This window comes from Cervus canadensis, chromosome 1 (genome assembly GCF_019320065.1).
Source record: "Cervus canadensis isolate Bull #8, Minnesota chromosome 1, ASM1932006v1, whole genome shotgun sequence".
Lineage (NCBI taxonomy): Eukaryota > Metazoa > Chordata > Mammalia > Artiodactyla > Cervidae > Cervus > Cervus canadensis.
The window spans coordinates 67562373-67584129 of record NC_057386.1 but is presented as its reverse complement, the minus strand read 5'-3'; the positions used below and the strand labels follow the sequence as shown (position 1 = coordinate 67584129).

At 37.8% G+C, this 21757-nt stretch overlaps 1 protein-coding gene across 1 annotated transcript in view; it reads right to left on the bottom strand.

Moving 5' to 3' along the window:
• Positions 1–4540: 4540 nt before the first annotated feature.
• IQCM (IQ motif containing M) overlaps positions 4541–21757 on the bottom strand; it is a 308548-nt gene continuing 291331 nt past the window's right edge. Inside the window, exons 14-15 of the mRNA XM_043463691.1 lie at positions 8115–8276; positions 4541–4590 (exon numbers count right to left, since the gene is read on the bottom strand). Coding sequence (XP_043319626.1) covers positions 4541–4590; positions 8115–8276 — 212 coding nt within the window. The remainder of the gene's footprint in view (positions 4591–8114; positions 8277–21757) is intronic.

Below are 21757 nucleotides of genomic sequence, written 5' to 3'. Positions count from 1 at the left end.
CACTTTTACTTTCAACAGTTCTACAGCTATGTGACAAGTTAATACTAGCACTTTTTATACCTCTTTAACAAAGCAATTATAGTTCTATAGCCATGCTGATGGCTCAGCACGTAAAGAATCTGCCTGCAATGCAGGAGACACAGGAGATGCGGGTTCAATCCCTGGGTAGGGAAGATACCCCGGCAGGAAATGGCAACCCACTTCAGTATTCTTGCTGAAAGATCCCACGGACAGAGAAATCTGGTGGGCTACATGTCAAAGGGTTGCAACAGAGTATATAGGACTGACTGACTAAGCATGCAGCCATGCTGACAAGTAACCCCCAGAACCAATATTAAACCTGTTTTATCAGCCAGTGGAAACTCACCTCAGTAAACACACCTCTGAAAGCCAACCAATCAGTGAGAGGTTCTACTTTTGATAGTTAGCCAAAGAACAAAAGTTTCACCCTAGTAACACGTTCTCTGAAGGCCAGTCAATCAGCAACCCAGTCTTTCCTGAGGAACCACACTCAATTCTATGTCATTTTACTTCCATGGCTAAAAACTACTAATCATTGACTTGTATACTCTGTAACAAATTTCCCCAAAACTAGAAGCTTAAAGCAACAGACTCACACAGTGAGTCAGGAATCTGGAGTGGACTTTCTGGGTGGGTCAGGCCAGGGTTTCTCATGAAGTTACAGTCAAGCTATCACTGGAGCTGCAATCAGCCTTGCAGAAGTTATAATGCTGCTGAAGGTTTCACCTCAATGCTTCTCTACGCACAGAGACCTCAGTTCCTCACTGGCTACAGCACATGGCCTCATTTCATTGGCACACAGACCTCTCAACAGGGCTGGAGAGTGTCTCCATGATATGGGCGCTAGCTTTCCTGGGTAGCTTATTCAAACAAGGGCAAGGGAGAAGCCACAAAATCTACGATGATCTAGCCTCAGAAGTAACATACCATCACTTTGCTGTATCCTGTTGGTAAGAAATACCAACTCTGATATAATGTGCATATTTCCACAAGGGCATGAATACCAAGAGACACAGATCATTGCGGTCATCTTAGGGGCTGGATACCACTCTTCTCAAAAAACTTTAATAATACTAAGTTTGATTTACTCAGAGACTGTTTGACCAGCATGACTCTCCCTTTCTTAGATGGACAATGAACTCAGCGTTGAGCTTTTATTTCAGATATTGAGTATTACTGTCATCCTTTGTCATTTATAGATGTTCTTCCAAGATTTTTTTTTTTTTAAGATCCTCATTTGATAGCATTCTATTTGACTCATGGACCAATAGGGGTGCTCACTGGGACTGATTGAACCAAAATCTGATAGCATTTTAGATCTGCTAGAATGTGAATACTTCTAGGGTGGGGATTAATCCTTAATTGTTTCTCAATTTTGTTGCCAAGCATATCGTAGACACCTAATTAATTCTTGTTAGATAAATAGATGCAAAAGTCAAATAATGAAACCATGATCCTACAATTTTTATTTTACAAACTAAACAGCAAAGTAGTGAGTGATAGGTTGTTTTAAATGTGCAACTCACATTTTCTTTAACGTATGGATCTGATGACTTATCTTAATGTTTTCCTCCTCAATGCTTCCAACCTGCTTGGGGAAACTGGGGTTGAGGGAATGGGAAACACATCTCTAATTTTATCACTGAAGTTCATGGAAAAAAATTGAATTCACATCGGACACACCCAGTCCATTAAATGAGGAAGATCTAATTCATCATTCTAAAGACTTTTTAGTAATTTGACAAAAGCTTTAACCAGATACAATATAGCACTCATTTTTACCTTTCTGTTGGATTATTCTTGTGAGTATACTAAATGTTGAAAATTTTAACCAACTGAACCATATAAAAATGACATTTTCCTTAGCAGCAATTGTCACATTCACATCCCTTGCCCTTAATGTGGAAAATCAAAGAGATGTTAAATATGAATGTAGAGGTTGCTGGAAGTTTATAGTTGGTAAAGGGAGATTCATGGGGATATAGCCAAACAATTTTTCAAGTTCAGGTGACTTGAAAAATTTCAAGTGACTACATGATTCTTCTCAAGAGAGAAGATATTCTATAGGTATATCACAACATTGAACTAGCCATAGTACATTCAAAATTATCCAAATAATAACAGACTATTTCCTATACTTGAACATATAAAAGTAATATAAAGTACATGGGGTGCCTTTCAATTAGGTTTTATTTGGGTTTTCCATTATATAATAATCTTAGAGAACACCTCAGAGAATGGGTTCAACACTCAACTGAGTTTAGACAAGAGCAATAAATGTCCATATTCTAAATAAGTTAAGTGAAATCAGGACAAGACAGGGTACAAAATTTAAGAAGGCAAAATAAGTTACATATGTCTAATAGTTACAAGAAAATATGCCATGAAAAGGAGATTAAAATGATTGTTAGAAATCCAAGTAAATGCTGAGATACGTATTTTAAAAGTCTAAAAAGTGAAAAGATACAAGCAGAACACAGAGTAACTAGGATTATATTCACAATAAATCAGATTTATTGGATTATTAAATGTTAGTCTGAGTTCCATCACTTAAAACAAATGAGAAAATGTGGGAAATGTTTAGAGAGAAGTGCCAAAAGACATTATGGATTAGAAGGAGAGCTTCTGAGGAACAATATTTTAAAAGGAATATTTTTTAAAACAAAGAAAAAGTCTTAATCATCCAGGCATAGCATCTATTTTGTGGAGAGTGAAATAGTTACAACTGCAATAATGGATGTAAGAAAAGAAAGTCTTATGTTGCAATGTAGACAATTCTGAGAGAAGATCATCAAAAACCAAACTTGACTGTCAAGGACAACTGAATAATTGCCACAGTCTTTAAAAGACAGGAAAGATTCTCATTTGGCTAATGTACATTAGATCTTGCCTGAAGGCAGTGGAATAAACTGAAGGACATAAAAAGATACCTTGTCCTCATAATAGGATAACAATAGTGATTCAGCCAAGAAGTCAGTTTCCGATAGTACTTATAAAACTTAAATAACCATATGTTATAAAGGTAAGTAAAATTTACAACATGAAGGACTCAAAATGATGTGTGAAAAAGTAGTAGAAGTAGACGTCTTTGCTCATTACTTGGAATCTGAACTAATTAGAAATCTTACATTAGTATAATAATATGATTTCAGTTAAGAATGGACCATTGGCTTGAGAAAGTAGCTTAATCATTCATTTGTATTCCCTAAATTATTTCCTTGGAAGATAATGGCTAACCTACCCGTTTCAAGGCATTCCCATTAGAATCCCACAAGCTCTTTAATGTAACCTACAGCTTCCAAGTTGGACATTCATCAAAGTCACAGAAACTTAATGAAGGATAGGAACAAGTTCAGTATATCTGTGACAGGCCAGAAGGTCAGGTGAGCTCAAGGACAGACAACTCATAAGGAAAGACAATCAAAAGCATGTTAAAAGACTAGCCTTCCAAAATAAGCTTTCTGAAAACAAGTTTGACAAGACATATGCCCCCCCAAAAAAATTTAGACCTTTTTTTTACTTCATTGATCTTGTAAGACTACAAAATAATGATTCAGAAGAAATAATTTGTGCATATTAAGCAATTTGAAATTATGACTTATGCAGCATTCCAGTTATATTCAAGCTCCTGTGCTAGGAATTCTGGGATGTAAAATATGGAAATACCAAATATTTTTAGAGTATGTGTGATCTTAATATTACATAATTTGTTAGCAGCCCATGCCATTTATAGAGATTCAGTAACTCTGTTAACTATTCCTCAGTTCTTGCTGATGATACATCTCTAAATCTGCAGAGTGAAAACGACAAACAGGAGTGCTACATTGTGGAGCATTAATATTGAAAAGTGTAATAAATTCCCAGAGTTATCTTCCTTAAAATGTTTATAGTCAAGGAGTTACTGAGTTTTAGAAGGCACTTCTGTAATAGACTAATCTTTTTCAAGGCAAATGCTGCAAACTCTATTGTCAATCAATTTAATAAAAACTGTAATTTAAAAAGACACAACACCCTGGCCACTTACTAAAAAGAGGAAAGACAGCATAAAACCTCAGAAGATGGAGTCTTCAACTTATAAGGCCACTTGCATATCTCCTTTCTGTTTGATTTATTTGGACCAAATGTTCACAAATGGACTCTAAACAATGGACACAAATCTTTTAGAATGATAGACTAGCTCTAAACAGTGATGCAAATTTTTTAGAATAATAAGCTAATTTTCAAGGGGGAAATTGCCAAGAGAAAATAAATTGCAATCAGGATCTTAGTTCATCTCACAGAACCTAAAGCCTCAACCTTCTTTTTCATAATTTTCTGTCTTTTGTTTCCTCTTCTTTCTCCAGGCTATCTTTTAGAACTGAGCGCTTAAATACACCTTTATATGCACAAGCCAAATGAGACCGCATTTAATTTGTGACTCTCTGTAGATATCTCTAACATACTAGTTTTAAAACTTAATGAGAACCACCTTTCAAAAAAATTCCCAAAATACCAATTTCACTATTTTGGTTCTTTACATTTATGTTTTCAACTTTATTTTTATAGCTTCATTGATGTGTAAATGAAAAACTACACATACAGTGTATAATATGATAAATTTTGACATATGTTTACATCCATGGGGCCATCACCCATAACCACAATTAAGTTAATAAACATTTCTATTATCTATTGTAATCCATCAGGTCTCACTTCATTTCCCACACCTATTCTAGGTAACCACAGATCTGATTCTGTCATGGGCCTAGTTTATTTGCAACTTTCTAGACTTTTATATAAACAGAATCATACTCTTGTACTCTTGTTTGTCTGGCTTTTTTTCAGCATAACTCATTTGAGATTCAGTCATGTTGCTTGTTAAATGTATTATACACCATCAATGGGCTTCCCAGGTGATGCTAGAGGTAAAGAACCTGCCTGCCAATGCAGGAGACCTAAGAGACATGGGCTGGATCCCTGGGTTGGCAAGGTTCCTAGGAGGAGGACATGGTAACCCACTCTAGTATTCTTGCCTAAAGAATTCTGGCAAGCTATGGTCTATAGTGTCACAAAAAGTCAGACACAACTGAAGCGACTTAGCACACAGGCACACGTATAGCCTTTGAGTCTGGCTTCTTTCACTTAACATGATGCATTTAAAATTCATCCATGTTATTGTATCAATAGCTCATTCTTTTTTATTGCTTGATAGTACTTCATTGTATACATGTTAACAAATTTTGATTATTCATTCACTAGCTGAAGAACATTTGTGTTGTTCCAGCTCTTGGCAATTATGATTAATCAGCTACATATATTCATTATAGGTTTTCATGTGAACAAATACTTTGATTCCTCTTGCATAAGTACCTTTGTGTAGGACAGCTAGGTTGTATGGTTGTTGGTGGTGGTGGTGGGGTCACTCAGTCATGTCCGACCCTTTGCAACCCCGTGGACTGTAGCCCACCAGGCTCCTCTGTCCACAGGATTTTCCAGGCAAGAATACTGGAGTGGACTGCCATTTCCTTCTCCAGAAGATCTTCCCGACCCAGGGATCGAACCCAGGACTCCCGCATTGTAGACAGACACTTTACCGTCTGAGCCTAGGTTTTATGGTTAGAGCATATTAATTTGTAAGAAAGTATCAAAATCTTTAGAAACTGGTTATACAATTTAGCATTTCCACTAGCAATGTATGAATGTGCCAGCTATTTCACATTCTGGCCAGATTTGGAATTATCAGATTTTTAAATTTTATTTTAGGCATTCTAATAGATGAGTGGTAGTATGACATTTTGGTTTTTATATGTATTTCCTTATTGATTATTGATTCTGGTTACCTTTTAATGTGATTATTTGCATCCATATATTTTCTTTGGTTTTTTGGTTTCCCAAAATACAAAGTTAATTCACAGAAGGATAGTCTTTTCAACAGGCAGTGCTAGCACATTTGAATGTCAATATGTTAGCTACCTTGAGTCATGTATAAAATATAATTCAAAAAATCATACATTGAAATATAAAATTTAAAACTATAAAATTTCTAGAAGAAAATCTTTTGACCAAAGTTATAACTAATATTTCTTGGATATGACAGTAAAAGCATCAGTCATAATTGTGATAAACTTGACACTATCAAAATTAAAATCCTCTGCTGTTCAGAAGAAAAAGAAAGAGAAAGAAAAAACAAGCCATAGACTGGGAGAAAATATTACAAAGCTTATGTATGTTAAAGAGTTTATATTCAGAATATTGAAATGTCTCTCAACAATTAAGAACAATAGCAAAAATTGTAAATATGGCAAAAAGTTTTAACAAGCACTTCACCAGGGAAGATAGAAAGATGACAAATACATGAAAATATGCTGTATATCATTGTCTACTCCTTGTTGTTGTTCAGTTGCTCAGTCGTGTCTCTTTGTGACCCATGGACTGCAGCACACCAGGCTTCCCTGTCCCTCATCATCTCCCAGAGTTTGCTCAAAATCATGTCCATTGAGTCAGTGATGCCATCCAACCGTCTCGTCCTCTGTCGCCCCCTTCTCCTGCCTTTAATCTTTTCCAGCATCGGGGTCTTTTCCAATGAGTCAGCTCTTCACATCAAGTGGCCAAAGTATTGGAGCTTTGGCATCAGTCCTTCCAGTGAATATTCAGGGTTGATTTCCTTTATGATTGACTGATTTGATCTTGTTGTCCAAGGGAATCTCAAGAGTTTTCTTCAGCACCACAATTGGAAGGCATCAACTCTTTGGTGCTCAGCCTTCTTTATAGTCAAACCCTCACATCCATAAATGACTATTGGAAAAACCATAGCTTTCACTATTTGGGCCTTTGATGGCAAAGTGATGTCTTTGCTTTTTAACACACTCTCTAGGTTTGTCATAGCTTTCCTTCCAAGGAGCAAGTGTCTTTTAATTTCATGGCTGCAGTCACTGTTTGCAGTGATTTTGGAGCCCCCAAAAATAAAATCTGTCACTGCTTCTACTTTTTGCCTATCTATTTGCCATGAAGTGATGGGACTAGATGCCATGATCTTAGTTTTTTGAATATTGAGTTTTAAACCCATTCCCCTCCATTTTAGTTCACTGCTTCCTAAGATGTCAATGCTCAGTCTTGCCATCTCCTGCTTGACCATGGCCAATTTACCTTGATTCATGGACCAATTAATGTTCCAGGTTCCTATGCAATATTGTTCTTTACAGCATCAGACTTTACTTTCACCACCAGACACATCCACAAATGAGTTCTGTTTCCACTTTGGCCCAGCTATTTCATTGTTTCTGGAGCTATTAGTAATTGCCCTCTGCTCTTCCTCAGTAGTATATTGGGCTCCAACCTGGGGAGCTCATCTTCCTAAATGATTAGTATCATATCTTTTTGCCTTATCATACTGTTCACGGGATTCTGGTGGCAAGAATACTGGAGTGATATGCCATTCCCTCCACCAATGGACCATGTTTGGTCAGAACTCTCCACTATGACCTGTCCCTCTTAGGTGGCCCTGCATGGCATGGCTCATAGTTTCATTGAGTTATGCAAGCCCCTTGGCCATGACATTGAATCATTGTCTATTAGAGAAATGCAAATTAAAACCACAATGGAATACCAATTCATATCACTTAGAATGGCTAAAATTAAAATAACTGATTACAGTGAGTAGTGATACAGCTATGGAACAAAAGCCACTCTCATATTTCTACTGATAGGAAATATGAAATGGCATAAGCACTTTGGAAATAAGTTTAGACAAGAAAAATGCAAACATATGTCTATACACAGCCCTGTACATGAATGTGTATAGCAGTTTTCCTTGTAGGATCACATTAAAAAATATATATATATCCTTCATCCGGTGAATGAGTTAACACAGTATTTCCACTATTCTAATGGAGTCACCAAAGTATAAAACAGCCGCTTTTTAAACTGCAAGTATAACACTTAAAAACAAACGGGATGTATGACAAAACCCACTGGGAAAAAAAAAAAAAAACAAACGGGAATATTCTATGAGGCCAATGTATCATCCCATATCATCTAAGTGATGAATAAGAGTTATATAAAGTACAAGTTTTTTCCTTATTTATAAAAAGAAATAATAAGGTTCAGAATCTTACCTATATACTTATATCCTTCTTCCCCATTTACTATGGGTCTCAGCCAAGTTGACCTAAGCCTCAAATTAGTAGACACATGGGCACCTTGAGGAGGGTAGAGTGTAAATAACATTTCAATTGCATTGTGCTTCTTGATGATATTAGAGTATTTTTCACGGTCTTCTGTAAAAAGAATAAAAAACAACATTCTTTTTTAATTTTAGACCTTTTATAAAATTTCATATCCCTTTCTTTTAAGGGATGAAAATTAGAAACTATTGACACATTTGAATGCTAATGGTTATGCAACATAGTTCTCATTAGCCAAAAATACTTCACCAAAAATCTGGTCTTTCAGATAATTCCTAGCAAAAGTTAAGGAGTAAAGGCTTACAAGTAGAATCCTCAAACATTATCATTCTAAGGCAGTGCTGTTAATAGCTGTGAAAAAAAGTAAGATAATCAACAGCATTCATATTATACATACTATGACATAATCATATTTTTAATTGCCATTAAACAATAATCTAACAAAAATATTGAGTAAATATAGAGTTCCATAAACTAGAACTACTGAATCATTATTCTTAGGCTATGGTCTTTAATAAAATGTAACATCACCTATACAAATATTTATATAGCACTTACTATATGCAAGAAACAGCCCCAAGTGCTTTTGAATATTAACACATTTAATTTTCACAGCACACCTGTAAGGTCGATACTGTTATTACCATCATTTTACATGAGGAATTTGAGGCCCAAAGAAATTAGATAACTTGCCTAAATCTTAGAGTCTGCAACTGATGCAATTAGGATTTGGATTATCTGAGTAGATGCTTTGGCCATACTTTGGCCACCCGAAGCAAAGAACTGACTCATTTGAAAAGACTCTGATGCTGGGAAAGATTGAAGATGGGAGGAGAAGGAGACAACAGAGGATGAGATGGTTGGATGGCATCACCGACATGATGGACATGAGTTTGGGTAAGCTCCAGGAGTTGGTGATGGACAGGTAAGCATGGTGTTCTGTAGTTCATGGGGTCACAAAGAGTAGGTCACAACTGAGCAACTGAACTGAACTGAACTGAGGAGAAGTTCTCACTTGCAAATAAATGTTTGTCAAGCAAATATGACCTGCATTAACTAGCTTTCGAATTGTGGTGCTGGAGAAGACGCTTAAGAACCCCCTGGACTGCAAGAAGATCCAACCAGTCAATCCTAAAAGAAATCAACCCTGAATATTCATTGAAAGGACTGATGCTGAAGCTGAAGCTCCAATACTTTTGCAACCTGATGCAAAGAGCTGACTTGTTGGAAAAGACCCTGACGCTTTGAAAGATTGAGGGCAGGAGGAGAAGGGCATGGCAGCGGATAAGATGGTTAGATAGCCATCACTGACTCAATGGACATGAGTTTGAGCAAACTTCAGGAGATAGTGAAGGACAGGAAAGCCTGGTATGCTGCAGTCCATAGGGTCAAAAAGAGTTGGACACAACTTAGAGACTGAACAACAATGACTAGTAGATGAGAAGGCTGTGATTAATGAGTGATTTGAATTGTGGAGTGAAAAATCACTGGTTACGGCCCTAGGGCCTCCAGTTTGTGTTTTCAGTTTTTGGTTGATAAGCCAATGTCCTAAAATTCAATGAGGCAGTCTACTGAGCAATTAATCAAAGCAATTCTACCTAGAAACATTTCAAAGAAAAGAGAGATACTAGTATAAATCTTCATTTATAATTCTGTTATTTTTTTTCTTTTTTTTCCCAACTACCTTCCTTCCTTTCTCTCCCCTTTATTTTTTTTTAAATATCATATTTTGTAGTACAGTGAGTATAAGGCAGTACAATATAATGAGTAAATGAATAAGAAAGCAGATTTGTTGGTAGATAGTGTGCCAGATACCTTTTTTACGTGCTAAGTCACTTCAACCATGTCCGACTCTTTGCCACCCCATGGACTGTAGCCCGCCAGTGCCCTCTGTCCGTGCGATTCTCCAGTCAAGAGTACTGGAGTGGGTTGCCACGCCCTTCTCCAGGAGCTCTTCCCAACCTAGGACTGAACCCATGTCTCTTACATCTCCTGCATTGACATGCGGGTTCTTTACCACTAGCACCACCAGAGAAGCCCCATCTATTGCCTCACCCCAAATCCATCTTCATTGTCCTATTTGTGAGACTAGAATATTTCCCCCTTGCCATCTGGCAAAATTTTAAACATCCTTGATAGAAGGTAATCTAGGGAGCTAGTGGATAAAGGGGTTCTTCCTGCTTCTGGGGGATTTTCTCCTGCAGTAAATAGTGACCAACAGTGCAGGGGGTTCTGGGCCATGCGGCCTGGTACCTCACAGGGCTCCTGAGACACACACACTGGGAGCTTGTGGGCACGTTCCCTGAGGCACCACCTTCCCTGGAATGGTTTCCACATCGAGACACTTCCCTGAAGACAGCTTCCCCAGAACCTCAGTAAGTAACTTCCCTGGGAACTACACTAGCATGCTACATTAGTGAGTGTCTGCTATTTACTGTGGAGAAGGCAATGGCACCCCACTCCAGTACTCTTGCCTGGAAAACCCCATGGACGGAGGAGCCTGGTAGTCTGCAGTCCATGGGGTCACTAAGAGTCAGACAAGGACTGAATGACTTCACTTTCACTTTTTACTTTCATGCATTGGAGAAGGAAATGGAAACCCACTCCAGTGTTCTTGTCTGGAGAATCCCAGGGACGGGGCAGCCTGGTGGGCTGCCATCTGTGGGGTCGCACAGAATCGGACATGACTGAAGCGACTTAGCAGTAGCAGCAGCAGCTATTTACTGGGTCATAGCTGTGTCCTCTCCAAGAAGATCCGGATCCAAGCTAAAGGGAGAAATATGGTAAGGGGCATTGTTTAAAATTTGTTCTTTCCTTAAGTGCTCTGTCCTCAGGCTGACAGAGTGACTCCTCTTCTCAGTTATTTTTTTATAATTGAATTTATTTATTTTTAGTTGAAGGACAGTTGCTCTACAATACTGTGTGGGTTTCTGTCAAACACCAGCACGACTCAGCCACAGGTACGCCTATCTCCTCTCCCTCTCAAACTTCTCCCCACCTCCCATCCCACCCACCCCTCTAGGTTGTTACAGAGCCCCAGTTTGAGTTCCCTGAGTCACATAGCAAATTCCCACTGGCTAACTATTTTATTTCACATATGGTGATGTGTATGTTTCCATGTTACTCTCTCCACACATCTCACCCTCTTCTTCCTCCCCCTGCCCCCGTCCCCATGTCCATAAGTCTGTTCTCTATGTGTTCTCAGTTCTTTAAGTTTCCTTTTACCCTTAATAGCCAAGCTTGGGCTTCCCAGGTGGCACTGGTAGTAAATAACCCACCTGCCAGTGCAGTAGACATAAGAGACGTGGGTTGGATCCCTGGGTCAGGAAGATCCCCTGGAGAAGGGCATGGCCACCCATTCCAGTACTCTTGCCTGGAGAATCTCATGGACAGAGGAGCCTGGTGGGCTACAGTCCACGGAGTCACAAAGAGTTGGACACGACTGACGTGACTTAGCACACACCCACAGTCTATCTCAGTTACCCTAATCTCCATCAGAATAAATAATTCTTTACATTAAACATTTCCTGCTCAAATCACCATGTAGTTTTGGACCTGTAGTAATTGGACCCTGATTGATACAAGCAGACCTGAGTTATAATTCATTTTCTTTTTTAATTTTTATTGGAGTGTGGTTGCTTTACAATGCGTTAGTTTCTACTGTAGAGCAAAGTGAATCAGCTATATATATACATATACTCTGTTATATGTGTACATATATTCCATCTTTGTCTGGATCGCCTTCCCGTTTAGGTCACACAAAGCATTAGGTAGAGATCCCTGTGTGATACAGGCTCTCACTAGTTATCTATTTTAACATTGTATCAATAGTATACATGTCAATCTATGAGTTCTAATTTTTGAACCATCATAACAGGCTTTGAAATATTAGACAAATCACATTTATCTCCTGGTGATAGTACTGACCTCTTAGGATTATTGTTAGGATTAAGTGATATAAGAAATATATAAAAATTCATAGTGCCATGTCTATGAATACTGCATGAGTGTGTTAGTATATGTAACCCAGTATTCAACTTTAATAAAAACCACAAGAGAGTCAGGAAATAATGAGCTATTGCATCTTTTAATTATAAACACATTAGAGAGTTTTCCACTCTTTTTAAAAGGAAAAGCTCAAAATTATTCCCTTCTAACTCAAAAAAAGCAGACATCTTTATATGTGCTCAGATATGTGAACAGATATTAGATATAGCTCACCTGTGTGCTGTGGGCTAAGTTGATCAGTCATCTCTGACTCTTTACAACCCTATGGACCATAGCTCACCAGGCTCCTCTGTCCATGAGATTCTTCAGGCAAGAATACTGGAGTGGGTTGCCATGCCCTCCTTCAGGGCATCTTCTCAACCCAGGGATCAAGCCCACATTTATATGTGCTCAGATAGGCAAACAGACATTAGGTATATCTCACCTGTATAATTTTAAGTCCTTTCTCATCTGTCAACAGAAGAAAGAAAGCCAGAACTACTACACAGTAGTGCTAAAGAGTCAACCCTGCTTTACTTGTTCACTCACGTTGTACTTCAAGAAGTTGAGCCAGGGACTTCCTAGGCAGCAGAGGTCTCTTGGAGTTGAGAAGGAGGCTAAGGATGCAGCATTAATTACATTACAAGAAATCAGAGTGAAATTAAATACAATCCTGAAGTTTTACTTCACACACAAGATGAGGAAACAAAAAAGATCGAGTTTCTTGTCTTTGAAACCATAAAGAAAGAAAGTAAAGTAGGGAAATCTAGCAATAACAACAGCCTTCTTAGTGTGAAGGGTCAAATTCCACCTAAGGTTTCTCTCTTCCCTAAGACTGACAACTTTCTAACTCCTTTAGCTTAAGCAAGATGTTTAAGCAAAATAGGGTTATGCTTATTACTTTTAATAAAGCATCTTATTTTTCATCAAGGCCAAATGTTTCCATTTTGGACAAAATAAGATGCCTATGCTAAAAGCTAAGCAGTGGTGGATGTAGAACTGCCACTTTCTCTTCCCGGATTATTCTGATTAAACACTAAGTAGAAACACATGAAGTCTGTGGAATGTTGAACTTGCTGTGATAATGGGATGTCATGAGAGCTATAGAATCAGGCACACATTGAAGGTGTCTAGTTCAGAGTCTTGCTAATGCCACCATTTGCCATCGAGTAATACAAATGGCAACCCACTCCAATATTCTTGCCTGGAGAAACCCCTGGGCAGAGAAGCCTGGGGGCTGCAGTCCACAGCGTCACAAAGAGTCAGACATAACTGAAGCAACTTAGCACACATGCAATACAGATGAAGCCTTGGAGCTTATATAATATAAACAAAGCATAACGATTTTGGAATAATTGTACCTTCCTTCATAATATCAACTTTGATTACAAGTAAGCATGTTTCATTTTAGAAAACATATGGCTTGTAAAATATGTCCTCTTCTTTTTGTTTTATTACATATGTTATCCTAAGACAAAACAGGAATTTAATTTTTGTTGCTGATATTGTTAACTTATTATTTATGGAGTGAGTATCTGCCTTTTAATATATGGCTAAGTCAGTATTGCTGCATTACATTTAGGTGTAATAATATGGTTCTCAGAACTCAAAAGAATAAGATCTCTTCCTTACTCCTTCTTCCCCAAGCCATATTTGTAGTAAAACTCTGAAGATCACAGATGTGTGTGTCTAGGTCTGGTCTATGGCAGAAGCCCACACAGTATTTCTATAAGTCTCTGTTGCTCCCAGATCATCAAGTAGTCACTTGTCTCCATTAGAGGTAGCATCGCTGTGGCTGAGCTGTGGCTCTGGAGCTGACCATCACTGGGGTATGGACCTGACCTGCCATTTGTGAGATGAGTGATCTGAAGCAAGTTAGCTAACCTCTTTCCAGCTAAAGAGTAAAACTATTTACATTATAGTAGAACTGTTAACATTATAGTGCTGCCATGAGTTGATATAAAAAAAGTCTTTAGAAGAACACCTAGTCTATGGCCAGCATTGTTATTACTATCATTATATGCTATTGATTGAACAGATGCTGGTACAGCCTCTATCCTCTTTAGATAATAACGGCAGTCTCCTGTCTCCTCCCCATCGTGTTTGTCTTCTGGATGGTGAGTGGAGAAGTGGACCGTCATCCTGAGGTCGCTTCCCTTTATGGTCACTCTCACATTATTTTGGACGTTCTAAGGCTAGTGGTTCCTATCAGATACTGATCAGAAGTTTTGCGTTCATCAGTACTCGTGAGTTACTAACTGATGTTGTGGTGGCCTTCCTTGTTGCTATTATTAGCAAAAACAATAAGCTCATATTTTGTTGACTGTAAGACAATATAGATGTTGATTATCCCATTAGTTTATACATCACTAAGAAATATAAGACTGAAAATTTAACTATGGCATACCATTGATTACAAGATACAGCTCTATTTTAGAGACATTAAAATATGAAAATATATATCTTAGAGTTAACAAAATACAGCAAAATCCAGATATCTAATTGACAACTCCATTTGGCTAACAAACAGGCACTCAATGTCTGTCCAGTACCCAGATTTCCTGCCTCTGTAAATAGCTCCTGTTTTTACTGGCACAACCTAGGAAACAAGGAAACCTCCTTGACACCTCACTACCCACTCCTACCTTCCTCGAAAAATTGCCAACTACCTTTTTAACTTTTAAAAAAATTCTTTTTATGTAATGAATTTATTTGGCTGTGCTAGTCTTAGTTGCAGCATGTGGGATCTTAGTTCCCTGACCAAGGATTGAACCCAGGCCCCTGCATTGGGAGCTCAGAGTCTTAGCCACTGGACTACCAGGGAACTTCCTATCATCTGTTTTTATACAAATACTTCTACCTCCTAAATAGTCTTCTTGGCCCTTTTGACCTTGCCTCTAAACAGCAACCAGAATAGTATTTTTCATGTATCTTTAATACATTTTCCTATTCATTGGTTTCCTATTTCATACATTTTCCTATTGAGTAGTCTCCTGACGCCCTTAAGATAGTGTCCAGTACTGAGTAAGTCCTAACAGATTCTGAACATTCTGGCTGCGGCCTCCTCCTCCATCTGCACTCTAGGAACCTGGGCTTTCTTTCTGTTTCATAAACACACCTTGTCCTCCTACTTCAGACCTCTGTGAAGCTGGCATGTTCTCCTCCCACGTGCTGCCCTCCATCGACTCATTAACTTAAACACCACCTTCACGCCTCTTTTCAAAGTCTCCCCTGACTCTCCCCAAACTAGATCAAGCATCCACAGTATATTATCTCAGAGTTACTGTTCTCTGTATCTTCTTCCATCACACATACTTAAGTTTGTAATCATATGATTTCTATTATTCAGATCTATCCCCCTCACAAGACTATAAGTTACAGGCAGACAAGGTCCATGATTGTTTGCTAACTGCTGAATCTCCCAGTATCTAGTCACTATGCCTAATACTTGGAAATGGTCAATAAAAGGCTTTTTAATTAATAAATAAGTACAACATAATTAACAGTATTCATTGGGAGCTAAGTATATAGCAGGCAGTGTGCTACACAGGTTATGGACATTATCTAATTTAATCCTAAAATCACAAATGGGTGACTTGCTGACAATCCTGTGAATTCAATACTATCAGACTCATTGAGCCTATGTTATGTGTCTGATAGTATTGAACTCATAGGATACATGCATAGAGAGAAGGGTTACCGAGCATTTCATGGCCTCAGAGTAAGTGGTGAAGCCAGGATCTGACCTTAATTCGAACTTTAAACCCTCTCCTTTTCACCAAGGATGCCGCATTATTTTAAACACGCAGTTCCTGCGTCATGAAACAGTTGGCACCTCCAAGTATTGCTAGTTGTCCGGTAGCCTCCCTTTGAAGTCTTCCAATGTTTCTCAAATCCTTCCGATGTCAATGAATAGTCTGCAATACAGTTTTTCTCAGAACTGTAGCTCTTCCCAGGCCTTTTTTGGATATTAGTGCTTTTCGACAAAAACTTCTTTTATAGAGCTGTTGACAAGCCCTCAGGTGAAAACCATGGCTCATCAGCTGATTATAATTCTCTTAGTTTGCTAAGGAAGTAAGCCAGGATAAAAGTCCACAGAATAAAACCTTAGACACCTCTCACTTTCCCCTGCCTCTCACATAAGTGAGGCTCATTATGCTTAATATTCAGAGTAGGTGGTGAGTGTTCAGAGAATCCAAAGGTGCCCTTCCATTCCTCTCCCTCAGAGGGTGCTGCATTATCAAGGACTCTGCTTCCCTCCTGCAGAGCCTCAACCTAAATATTTAAGGCAGTGGTCCTCAGACTTGTATTTTGAGATGTGCAGTGACTTAAAAAAAAAGTGGGATCATACTAAAGACTTATTTTTGTTTTCCCAATATTTTGATTCCATGGTAATTTTAACATTATTTAGTGGTTTAGAAGCATTATGTGTTCATGACAGGAAATTCTAGAAATACAAAAGTATATAGGAATAATTATTACCCAATATTTTCCAATTCTAACCCCATATGTGTGATTTTCCTTCTCCCACAACCCCCAAGAAACTACAGTAGAGCGTAAGTAGTTAATAGGACACTTGGTGGCAGATCACTCAGCAATAGGAAACAGGCCTACCGTCATCAGCTCTACATTATAGAATGTTGCTGCTGTTGTTGCTCAGCTGCCCAGTCGTGTCTGACTCTTTGCGACCCCATGGACTACAGCACATAAAGCCTCCCTGTCCCTCACCATCTCCCAAAGTTTGCCCAAGTTCATGTCCATTGCATCAGTGATGCCAACCAGTCATGTCAGCCTCTGAGGGCCTTTTCTCTTTCTGCCCTCAATCTTTCCCAGCATCAGGGACTCTTCCAATGAATCAGCTGTTTGCATCAGATGACCAAAATGCTGGAGTTTCAGCTTTAGCATCAGTCTTTCTAATGAGTATTCAGGATTGATTTCCCTTAAGATTGACCAGTCTGATGTCCTTGCTGTCCAAGGGACTTTTAGGAGTCTTCTCCAGCACCACAGTTCAAAGGCATCAATTCTTTGGCATTCTGCCTTCTTTAGAGTCCAGCTCTCACAACTGTACATGACCACTGGTCCCTATTGCCTTGATTATACGGACCTTTGTTGGCAGAGTGATGTCTCTACTTATCAACACACTGTTAGATTTGTCATAGCCTTCCTGCCAAGAAGCAGGATTTCATGACTGCAGTCATCATCCACAGTGATTTTAGAGCCCAAGAAGAGGAAATCCGTCACTACTTCCACCTTTTCCCCTTCCACTTGCCATGCAGTAATGGGGCCGGATGCCATGATCTTAGATTTTTTAATATTTCGTTTTAAGCTGGCTGTTTCACACTCATCAAGAGGCTCTTTAGTTCCTCTTTGCTTTCTGCCATTAGAATGGTATCATCCACATATCTGAGGTTATTGATGCTTCTCCCGCCTATCTTGATTCCAGCTTGTAACTCATCCAGCCCAGCATTTCTCATGATGTGCTCAGTGTATAGATTAAACAAACAGGGTGACAGCAGACAGCCCTGTCATACTCCTTTCTCAATCTTAAACCAATCAGTTGTTCCATACAAGGTTCTAACTGTTGCTTCTTGACATGCATACAGGTTTCTCAGGAGACAGGTACGATCAGGTAAGATGGTCTGGTATTCCCAACTCTCTAAGAGCTTTCCACAGTTTGTCATGATCCACACAGTCAAAGGCTTTAGTGTAGTTGATGAAACACAGGTAGATGTTTTTCTGGAATTCCCTTTCTTTCTCTATGATCCAGTAGATGTTGGCAATTTGATCTCTGGTTCCTCTTTCTTTTCTAAAGCCAGCTTGGACATCTGGAAGTTCCTGGTTCACGTAATGATGAAGCCTAGCATGCAAAGTTTTAAGCATGACCTTACTAGCATGGGAGATGAATGCAATTGTCTGATAGTTAATTCTTTAGTACTATTCTTACTACCCATCTTGGGAATTGGGATGAGGATTCATTATAAACAGGAGTGATAAAAAAAGAAAAACCATCTATTATCACAACTGTTCCCTTTCTAGGATTATTATTAAAAGATATTTTAACACTAAAAATACATGAGGGACACAATATCAGTTGTGTTGCACACAAAGTATGTTTTAGATTGAATAATGAGAACCTGGAGGTTCTAGGATTTTTGAAAGTGTTAACTTCTTCCTAATGGGCCAGTCCTCAACACAAATTCCAGAACAGACTCAGTATTTGAAAAGGGCTCATATATTAAGTTTAGGATCAATCCTAAGTGTATCAAGGGACTTTACAACTGACCCTCACTTATTAAACCAGAATAGAAGACCTCATTATGGAAGTCAATTATTAAGAAGTATTTGCAACTATGGGGCTTCCCAGGTAGCTCAGTGGTAAAAAATTCTCCTGCCAGTGCAGGAGACGCAAGGGCCTAGGGTTTGATCTCTGTGCTGGGGATATCCCCTGGAGTAGGAAATGGCAACCTGCTTCAGTATTCTTGCCTGGAGAATCTCATGGACAGAGGAGCCTGGCAGGTTACATCCCTGGGATCGCAAAGAGTCGGACACGACTGAGCGCAGTGCACAGTACACTTAAAACTATGGGTAAAAATAGTCTAATCAAATGTGAGTTCAAACTGGTGGTCAAATTATCTATAACCTAACCCAGAATAAATGACCAATTCCTAAATGTTGTACTTTTAATATAAGGCCACTGTTAAAGCACTTTATACTTTTATGTTGCATTCATTTTCTTCTATTTAAATTAGATGAATGTCATACTTTTTTATCATGTTGCTTTTATCTAAGCTTTATAATTAGTAAATTTAAAAGAATGTCAATTTATCAGTATAAAAAATTACATGTCGTGAACAAGGGAAAGTGAATTTAAAGCATTCCCATTCTGAAATTAATGAAACTTTCCTACATTCAATTTATCTTAAGCTGATATATGAAATCTTAAAGATCATTGATGAAGGAGCAAAACATTAAGAATCAAAGCCTCAGGGCAAAATGGTTAAAAAGGCAGTTAAATAATATGCCCTTGGATGATATGATCAGCAAAAATAAACTCAAGGAACATAGATCTCTTGTATTATAATTAAATACCAACATTGTTTAACTTAAAGGAGAGCAAAACTGTTCATAACACTTCACTCAGAGTATAATCTAAAATAGGGACATGGATTAATTAAAAATTTGTTGAAGTGCAGCAATATTAATTTTAAAATTTTTAAAATATAGCAAGTATTACTACTTTTAAGTCCTGTCATTTCATGACAATCAGCATGTTATAAATTTCTCCAGAACACTCTTGCTATATTATTCAAAGATTAAATGTGGGAACATTGTATCATTAATACATACATATCTTTATAAATCCAACCAAATTTCTAATACAAAATAGAAAATTAGGGGATTTCAGTCATTTGATTGTTGAATAATCAAAGTAAATTTGTTGCAAAAGGTTCACTTCTTCAGTGGAATAAGTATACAGAATTCATAAATAAGCTAACATGTATTTTTATTTCCATGTTGCTTTTTGACTTGACTTGTAAGCAAATTAAGCTCATTCTCAAGTATTGGATTGTTGTTCAGTTGCTCAGTCATGCATGACCTTTTGCGACCCCATGGACTGCAGCACACCAGCCTTCCCTGTCCTTCACTATCTCCTGGAGTTTATTCTAACTCGTGTCCATTGAGTCAGTGATACCATCCAACCTTCTCATCCTCTATTGCCCACTTCTCCTCCTGCACTCAATCTTTCTCAGCATGAGGGTCTTTTCCGATGACTTTGCTCTTCGCATCAGGTGGCCAAAGTATTGGAGCTTCAGCATCAGTCCTTCCGGTGGATATTCAGGGTTGATTTCCATTATGATTGACTGGTTTGGTCTCCTTGCAGTCGAAAGGACTCTCAAGAGTGTTCTCCAGCCCCATAGTTCAAAAGCATTAATTCTTTGGCACTCAGCCTTCTTTATGGTCCAACTCTCACATCCATACATGACTACTGAAAAAACCATAGCTTTGACTAGACAGACCTTTGCTGGCAAAGTGATGCCTTTGCTTTTTAATACACGGTCTCAGTTTGTCATAGCCTTTCTTCTAAGGAGCATCTTTTCATTTCCTGGCTGCAGTCACCATCTGCAGTGATTTTGGAACTCAAGAAAACAAAGTCTGTCACTGTTTCCATTGTTTCCCCATCTATTTGCCATGAACTGATGGGACTGCTGCCACAGTCTAAGCTTTTTGAAGAAAGTAGGGAAAACCACTAGACGATTCAGGTATGACCTAAATCAAATCCCTTGATTATACTGCAGAAGTGAAAAATAGATTCAAGGGATTAGATCTGATAGATAGAGTGCCTGAAGAACTATGGATGGAGGTTCATAACATTGTACAGAAGGTAGTGATCAAAACCATCCCCAAGAAAAGTAAATGGAAAAAGGCAAAATGGTTTTCTGAGGAGGCCTTACAAAGAGCTGAGAAAAGAAGAGAAGAAAAAGGCAAAGAAGAGAAGGAAAGATATACCCATCGAATACAGAGTTTCAAAGAGTAGCAAGGAGAGATAAGAAAGCTTTCTTAAGTGAACAAGGCAAAGAAATAGAGGAAAACAATAGAACGGGAAAGACTAGAGATCTCTTCAAGAAAATTGGAGATACCAAGGGAACATTTCATGCAAAGGTGGGCACAATAAAGGACAAAAATGGTATGGACCTAACAGAAGCAGAAGTATTGGATAAAGAAACCTAAAAGACCTTTCCCTTTTTCAGTCTTCATGGAATTTTGACAAAAATACAGAACATATTACTGTACATAAACAAGTCATATAGCTACATAAAACACAAATAACTTTGGTTAATAATTCTTATAAAATTATGAGGATTCCTTATGAGGGCCATTTTCTTTTATTCTAAAAGCCTGTTTAAAAAAAAGTATGTTAAAACCTATAGTAAACTGCTTAAGAAAAGCTTAATGATATATCTGCATTTTTAAAAAGCATCTTTGTTATTAAACAACAAAGATTAAAAGAACTTTACATTTAAAAATCCTAAAATAATAATAGTATGAAAAATCCAAGAGCATAATTAAATACTAACACATAATGAGGAACAAAGATTTAAGCTGGGAATGCAACAGGTCAAATAAGGTCTCCATAGATATCAAAAGATATTTAATAAAGCTGAAAAAACAATCTCTTAATAAAGACATCTAATAAATAGGAAGAGAAGGATATAACTTAAAATAAGTATCAATGTTACATAATAACATTGAAATTAGTGATAAAATTATAATGTCCATCATTGACATTATTATCTAATATCATAAATGTTCCAGCTAATGCAAAAGTCAAGAAAAAGATATCTTAAGTTGTATTGTACACAAAAAAAGTAGAATTGTAAAAATGTCATATCATTTTCAGGTGAAGCAACTGCATACTTATGAAACTCAAGAGAAGATGAAAATTATTATAATTTAGGAGGGCAAAATACAACTACTGATTATAAAATAAGCATATAAAAATTAGGGCTTCTCATATTCAAGAAGAATTTTCTAGAATACATACTAGAAAAAGTGTAAGATTAAAAGATCTTTAAATCACAAACAAA